The sequence below is a fragment of the Taurulus bubalis genome, assembly GCF_910589615.1.
Source record: "Taurulus bubalis genome assembly, chromosome: 16".
In the NCBI taxonomy this organism is placed as follows: Eukaryota; Metazoa; Chordata; class Actinopteri; order Perciformes; family Cottidae; genus Taurulus; species Taurulus bubalis.
The window spans coordinates 10468194-10476158 of record NC_136604.1 but is presented as its reverse complement, the minus strand read 5'-3'; the positions used below and the strand labels follow the sequence as shown (position 1 = coordinate 10476158).

Sequence of the window (7965 nt, the reverse complement as noted above, 5' to 3'; positions counted from 1 at the left end):
AAAATTACATTTATAGCGTGAATGGTTTGTATTTAAAGCATTCCTGCATATCACATTCGCTAAATGGCCGTGTCACACGAGGAGCATCGTGCGTTGTACGCAGTAAAACCGCATGCCTCCGGCGTGACAAGCCCGTGGCATTCCGAGCAGCGGGGATGGCTGTGAGGTGGGCCGCCCCTCTGTCCGAAGCATTGCGGAGGAATTCACGTCGTCCCCCACACAGGACCACAAAACAGTCGACACTTGTGGTCAACCTAATAAGTCAGTTTTGAGACTTTAACAATACGTTTTTACATGATTTCATCATCATGCGTACAGTTGTGGTCAACGCCCCTTTTGACGACTTTTTTCAATTGCACCCACGATGATTGGTCCGTAGCGGTGACGCGCCGCTAGTATAAAAAGCCAACTTCCCCCCTCGCCTGCCTACCCTCAACCCCGCCTGTTAGTGCTGTGTGAGTGCGTGTGTGCTCCTGAGCTCGCTCGGCACACATTCTATAAAAAATAAAAATACAAAAAAAACTCAAAACATTAAAAAAACAAAAAATCTTTTTTTTTTCTTCTTCTTTTTGTAACAACGGTGAAGCTGGAGTAGACATCCGAGGACTGGACGGTAACGTAAAGGAGCTGCTTGAGAAAACGAACGACATTTTTTTTTTTTTCAGTCGACGTGTTACTGGTTCAGAGCCGAAGCTAAGTAACCTCATTTTGCTTTTATCCGCGTTTGTCAAATTTTAACGACCGTTTTAATCCCGTTAGAAGTCGACATTGTGCCATTTTAACATATTTTATCGCACACGTTTTACTCCGAACCCTTCAACGGAAAACGGTTGTTCACGGCGTACCACGAGTATTCTGCCCCGGAACGTGCCGCTCCTAACCGCTAAACAACCAAGCGTTCGTATTGTCGCCGAAAACTTTTTCCGTTAAGAAAATAAGGCTTCGTTCGAGTTCTTTACTAGCCTCCGCGACCAGCGATAATGAATCCCAGTGCTCCCAGTTACCCCATGGCGTCCCTGTACGTCGGGGATCTGCATCAAGATGTGACCGAGGCCATGCTGTACGAGAAATTTAGCCCAGCCGGAGCTATCCTATCGATCCGGGTCTGTAGGGACATGATCACCCGGCGTTCCCTCGGGTACGCTTATGTCAACTTCCAACAGCCAGCGGACGGTAAGCCATGTATTTATTCACCGAATAAAATGTTCAAAAAACGTCTGTTTCTAAAATGTGTGTGTGTGTGTGTGTGATAAGTGAAAGCTAGCCTCTTTCTACTACACGTGACTGCGGCCGACATGTTGTCGGCAGGGTCTCCTCAGTTGAACCTCCCATCAGCAGTGGCGTAGCGGAAAAGCTCCACGTCCGCCCTGTCCACCCGGGTATCGGTGCCTCTTTATCTGTAGTCTGTCAGGACAACACCCCAACTGTTCTCCCTGAAGAGCTGACACAGCATTTTGATTGAATCTCCCCACAATGCTTGCTAATCAGCTTTGTTGTAATCTGAACATCCGTCATTATATGCAGTGAAAAAAAATAGTATACCTGTTTTATACAAAATGTCAGCCTTGCACACCCTTTTGAAGCCAAATAGCCACACAAAACATGTTCTGCATTTCCTTAAGGGCGCAGGTCTGCATTTGCCTTCTGATTTTCTTGGGTGTGTTCCTGAGTTATATCTGAGGCTTTTCCACTGGTAGTCTGTAAATATAGCAAAGGTGAGGCATGGGGCATGTCCATCAAATCCTCTGTCATGGTGCATTTAATTGTATATGCTGGTCATCTATATGAAATGTAATATGGCAATTGCTTTTTTAACTTGTAAAAATAACCGGACGTACTAGGAGTATGCTGTTAACAATTTCTTATCTGTCCCTTCCCAGATTTGTAGTTTAATTCCTACCACTCTGCCTATTAAAATGGTTATTTGTATTGTCTTTGCAGAGGCATTCTAGAATAATACTAGAGCTCTAACCAGTCAATTAATTGATTACTTACATAAAGTTAACCGATTAATTATCTCAGTCACTTTTGTGGAGAAGCCAACAAATTAACCAGTTTCAGCCCTTCAAATGGCAGTATTTGCTCGTCTTTTATTTGTCAACCATTTTGTATGTGTAGAACTGCCACTCTTTAAAAAAAAAAAAGTTCTACTGGTCTGAGTTGGCAAGCTCCCAGAGATTGGTCCTGCAGTTGTTCTGTAGTGTGTGGCTATTCAGTTATATTAGTTATACTTATTCTTTTTCCATGCAAACTGTAATCACTAGAAACACCATCAAGACTATCTGAAGATTTAGATGTAGTAAATAATCTAACCACGGCTCCTGTTCTCTTTCCCTCAGCCGAGCGTGCACTGGACACCATGAACTTTGATGTGATCAAGGGGAGGCCTCTGCGCATCATGTGGTCGCAGCGTGATCCATCACTGAGAAAGAGCGGTGTCGGAAACATCTTCATTAAGAATCTCGACAAGTCCATCGACAACAAGGCTCTATACGACACCTTCTCTGCGTTTGGCAACATCCTGTCGTGCAAGGTAAAAGGGTAGTTTCCCACTAATCCCACCCTAATACGTTTCCTTTTTAAAAGCAGGGTTTTAACGATTGACGTGCAGCATCGTTTTCTGAAAGAGTTACATCCATACTAGCACGCCTGAAAACAACTATCGCATGACTATTCACGTACACTGGGCATGCGGGTGCTTAGGTACAGAAAATACTGATATTGCCGCTGGACACGTCACACGCCATTTTCTCCAATACTGTTCTTGCTTCTTCCGTGTGTCAGCAATAGTACAATTCTAAAACGCAGAATTTAACAGCTTAGTATAGACGACAAGATCAGCAGCGCCTATAATCTGTTATCTAGAATTTACCCCTGTAGTCGATCAATAATCAAGGCTTTTGTTTGTTTTCCTCCGGCGGGTCTTAAAGAATCAGGGAAAGAAACGTCATGGCGGTTAAGATCCAATCAAGTAGCAAAATGGGTGTCTACGTCATCGTTTTCAAAGGTCCTGGAGTTTCCAAACTAAACGCCTTAATTTTTATGATCTAAAACTCGGGAGTATCGTGGATGCTAGGTGGAAATGTAGCAAAAGCGATGCGTTTAAAAAAAAAAAAACAGAAACGCAGTCGTGTGAATGTAGCCTGTTTCTTGTTGTATCTAACCTGAAATCGGGGATGGTCAACTGTCATTGTTATGCTGCAGCATTGTGAGTGCAGGCATGTCGTTTGCATGTGTGAGGTTTGTAAATATCCTCTGGTAATTTGCACTCGAGACATTCCTTTGTCTGAAATTGTCCCCCAACAGTTTGTTTTTGTTGCCCTGTGTCCTTAACTCAAACGGTCAATGTCGCTTAATATCAGAATTATAAACTGTACATCGTTTCTCAGAACGGCTCTGCAGCAAATTATATTCATTGGAAATAATAGATGGCACAGTTAAAGTACTTCTGGACTTGTTTCACAACACAAGGAACGACACGATAGAAAGTCAGTTTCAGAAAGGAGACAAATAAGACAGTTTAGCTTCAACGTGCTGCATGAGTGTGGCTTTTAAAGCAGCATGTGTTTCTTTCTCTAAGGTGGTTTGTGACGAGAATGGCTCTAAAGGCTACGGCTTTGTGCATTTTGAGACTCAAGAGGCAGCCGAACGAGCCATTGAGAAAATGAATGGCATGCTGCTCAATGACCGAAAAGTGTAAGTGTCTTGACTTGTTTCAAACTGTGGTTCAAACTAATATCTATATGTCTCAAACTAATGTGTGAAATGGAAAAATACTTGTTGTTCAATTAATACGGCACGTGGTCTGATTGAAGGCTACACAATGATGCTTGAGCCTTTCAGAATTTTCAGTCAATGTGCAAGAATAATGACTACGTATGATTATTATACACATAATATGTGATAAGTGTGTAATAATAATCTGGATGAACATGCACATTCTACTTTTCAGTAACGATGAGAAAACATTTTATTATGCCCATAATTAACATGGCTAATGTCTATTTTAAAAATGAGCTAAATTTCAATGCAGATTTGTGGGTCGCTTCAAATCTCGTAAAGAGCGCGAGGCTGAGCTCGGTGCCCGAGCCAAAGAGTTCACGAACGTCTACGTCAAAAACTTTGGTGAAGACATGGATGAAGAGAAGCTGAGGGAAGTCTTCAGTAAATATGGTCAGTCAGGGTGTCCACTTTTCAAATAACTATGAAATTACTAATTCTGCTCCTGTGCATAGATGTACAATGGTTTGATAATCTGCATTAACACCCTATTGTGTAGAATATAGTTACTAAAGTGAATGTCTCTGTTTAGGAAACTCAATGAGTATCCGTGTCATGTCAGATGACAGTGGAAAGTCTCGAGGCTTTGGGTTTGTCAGCTTTGAAAGACACGAGGACGCCCAGAAGGTAAGAGTTGTACCAACCATTTGGAGATGTCCACCATTCCTGCCTCAGAGTTGACTTCATTTCTTGTTTGCTACAGGCAGTGGATGAGCTGAACGGGAAGGAGTTAAACGGCAAGCTCATCTATGTTGGCCGCGCCCAGAAGAAGGTGGAGCGACAGACGGAGCTCAAACGCAAATTTGAGCAAATGAAACAAGACCGCATGACTCGCTACCAGGTGCTCTTTCCTCTTTTAAATTCAACTTAACTTCTTGCGCCAAAGTAAGAGCGTCCTAGTTTGATAGTTGCTTCTAATCAATCCCTTCCGTCATATCGTCGGGTTAAGCAAGTTATAAGACTGCAGCTTTGTCAAATTCAGTGCTTCCTCCTTAATGGGTTGCACTGGCCAAAATGGCTGCCACAGTGACTGTAGTTCATGGGCCCCACATTTCTTCACCATGATCTCTGGGGATAAATGTGTATTACAGACAAATACAATAAATAAATGGTAAAAGGACTTTTTTCAGTCTCTTTGTAATATTGGAATGATTTGACCTAATTTGTCTTTCTCTTTTTATAAATAAATCAAAAGTTAACATTTGTTGTCTCATTTTCAGGGTGTCAACTTGTACGTGAAGAACCTTGATGATGGGCTTGACGATGAACGTCTGCGAAAGGAGTTCACACCTTTCGGCACCATAACCAGTGCCAAGGTAGGACATCAGCTTCTTGGCTTCTGTAATTTATAGATATCTTAAAACGTTTTAATTTTCCGGTGCCCATGTTCATTCATCATTTCCATTTGACTCTCTTGCTCCCAGGTCATGATGGAGGGTGGACGCAGCAAAGGTTTCGGTTTTGTCTGCTTCTCATCCCCAGAGGAAGCCACAAAGGCGGTGACTGAAATGAATGGACGCATCGTAGCGACCAAGCCATTGTATGTGGCCCTGGCCCAGCGGAAAGAGGAGCGTCAAGCCCACCTGACCAACCAGTACATGCAGCGCATGGCCACTGTGCGTGCAGTGCCAAACCCAGTCATCAATCCCTACCAACCAGCCCCGCCCTCTGGCTACTTCATGGCAGCCATACCTCAGGCCCAGAACCGTGCTGCTTACTACCAAGCTGCTGGGCAAATGGCCCAGCTTCGCCCGAGCCCACGCTGGGCTACTCAAGGTGTCCGCCCACAACGTGAGTATCTAGCCTTTCTTAAGCTGTCCTTCAATCTTTGTACATTTACTGTAATTTTAAAGCAACCCCTCCCCCCCACTGAAACACAAAGCCACTCTGTTTTTGTTTGTTTATAGACTTCCAGAATATGCCAGGTGCTATGCGTCCCTCAGCACCACGCCCTCAGACCTTCGGCGCCATGCGGCCGACCGCCCAGGTGCCCCGAATGATGTCCGCCCAGCGTGTCGGTCAGTCGCCTATACTCGATCAATAGTCCAACTGCACGTCAAATACAGTTAAATTTTACGTCTGCTACTTTGGAGTTTGGGTTTATGTTTCTGTCCCTTGTTCTTGCAACAGCTCAGCCCATGGGCCCCCGACCAGTCTCCGCAGCAGCTGCTGCTCCTGTGCGTGGAGTCCCTCAGTACAAATATGCCACAGGAGTCCGCAATCCCCAACAGCACATACCTGCTCAGCCACAAGTCCCCATGCAGCAGGTAAAACATTATTTTGTTAAGCCAACTGCTACTGACCTATTCTGCCCTCCATTTGAGGGAAAAAAGTTCAGTTTTAATGTGCAGTTAAAATGTTCTGTCTGACTTGTGTCCCTTTCCCACAGCCTGCTGTCCATGTTCAGGGACAGGAGCCTCTGACGGCCTCCATGCTGGCAGCTGCTCAACCACAGGAACAGAAGCAGATGCTGGGTAAGTTTCAGCAACAGCTCTTTATGACCACATACCTCATTTGTTTGATGTACTCATCCCCCATCAAGAAAACCACACCCTCTACTGCCTGTACTGTATATTGTATTGTTGTAGCCCATGTATTAACATGGTGTGGTCTCAATCACCGTCCCTTGGTGAGTGATGATTACATTCTGTATTAAATCCTCTGTATCTGTCACTCTAGGTGAACGTCTTTTCCCACTGATCCAGAACATGCACCCAGCCCTAACGGGGAAGATCACTGGCATGTTGCTGGAAATTGACAACTCGGAGCTACTCCACATGCTGGAGTCCCCAGAGTCTCTCCGCTCGAAGGTAAGAACTTAAATTGACAACTTTTGTAGGTTGGTTCTCTGAAGAGCTCACCAGGACTTGATATTAAAAGGACAGGGATGTTCAGATAGATACTACTTTCTGTTCTTAATATAAATATCCCTGGAAACATTGACACCAAAAGATGTGAGTTTAAGTGCACGTATTCTTCTTTACTAGTTGGCTAGTCATTTTTGATATGCAGGAAAGGTGGATCTTTTGACGGCGGAGCTCTCTTGAGATCCCACCTTGACGTTGTGGTGTTGCCAACGTTCAACAACTTAATCTTTGCAGGTGGATGAGGCGGTGGCTGTGCTTCAAGCCCACCAGGCAAAGGAGACCTCCCCGAAGCCTGCGACCAATTCAGCTGGTGTCCCGAGTGTCTAAACCCAAGGTATGACTAGAGCTTCCAGAGCCCCTTTAAACAAGGAAAGGAGGGTGTCGACGGGAGATTATGGCTTCACATGACACGGACAGATAATTATTCATACTAGTTGTCTATTTAATGATGCTAAATTAGGGATTACCACGCTCTCAACATGACTGCTGATGCGGTTGATGGCAACTAACGGTGCTAACGGCATGAAATGAACAGTGCAAACAACGGCAACAGTGCTGACGAAGCTTACAAGTGTTTACCTGAGGGGCAACTGGAGAGGGAGCATTACGCTTCCACTACGACACCGTGGGTCAGGATGGTGTTATAAGCACAGTGCAGACCAGCGGCCATTAACTAGCCAGTGTGGCGCACACAATGCGACTCGCATGCACACCGGCTGCCCCGGCTTTGCAAACAAAGCACAGGAACTGGGATTACAATATCCACAGGTTCTCTGCTCTGGTCGCCATTACTTCACTACAGCTTTACATGGCAACCAGCACTTTTTGAATTTAGTACCTTAACAGTTGGTCGTAAAGTGTCCCCACCATAAACATGTACACTAAGTAGTATTTAGTGTCACTGATTTGTATTTTTGTGTTTTCACAGGAGCGGGGGAACCTTGATGCTAGCTAGCTTCACCGTTGGAAAAAATGAAAATGCATAAAACAAAGAAAAAGAAGTCAAATGATATATAAAAAAATTACCAATGGAAACAAGTCTCCAGCCAGGCCTCTAATGAACAGAAACACCAGGCCTGGTTTGCTGAGTTAAAAATAGAAAATACACAAAAAAGAGAAAATTTAAAATGAAAAATGACCAGTTCATGAGAGGTTTTAGAGAATAATTCTGTGACGAATTAAGATTGAAAGCATTCCTTTTCTGCTATTCTTTTCCCCTTTTTAAAATTTTTGGGCTGCTGCAGCAGCCTGTTGTTGGGAAATGTCCCTTGACCTTTGCTTGCTTGAATAAACCTTATAAAGTCGTCTGTGTGGCTGT

The 7965-nt window shown here is 44.1% G+C and overlaps 1 protein-coding gene across 1 annotated transcript; it reads left to right on the top strand.

Annotated features, from left to right (window-relative positions):
- The first annotated feature begins 442 nt into the window (after positions 1 to 442).
- Positions 443 to 7952, top strand: LOC306748634 (polyadenylate-binding protein 1A-like). The gene is made up of 14 exons (XM_079231840.1): positions 443 to 1173; positions 2340 to 2533; positions 3581 to 3696; positions 4034 to 4173; positions 4313 to 4407; positions 4484 to 4621; positions 5001 to 5096; positions 5205 to 5571; positions 5688 to 5798; positions 5911 to 6047; positions 6170 to 6254; positions 6460 to 6590; positions 6882 to 6981; positions 7576 to 7952. Exons 1-13 carry the CDS (start codon positions 981 to 983, stop codon positions 6972 to 6974), a joined length of 1896 nt encoding a protein of 631 aa, XP_079087966.1. The 5' UTR covers positions 443 to 980; the 3' UTR covers positions 6975 to 6981; positions 7576 to 7952.
- Positions 7953 to 7965: the final 13 nt, after the last annotated feature.

What these genes read in the sequence shown, in the direction of transcription:
- LOC306748634 (XM_079231840.1), top strand. Translation starts at nt 981, where the DNA reads ATGAATCCCAGTGCTCCCAGTTACCCCATGGCGTCCCTGTACGTCGGG. An exon ending in CTTCCAACAGCCAGCGGACG is followed by an intron (nt 1,174 to 2,339) that starts GTAAGCCATGTA and finishes TCTTTCCCTCAG; the next exon opens with CCGAGCGTGCACTGGACACC. An exon ending in ACCGCATGACTCGCTACCAG is followed by an intron (nt 4,622 to 5,000) that starts GTGCTCTTTCCT and finishes TCTCATTTTCAG; the next exon opens with GGTGTCAACTTGTACGTGAA.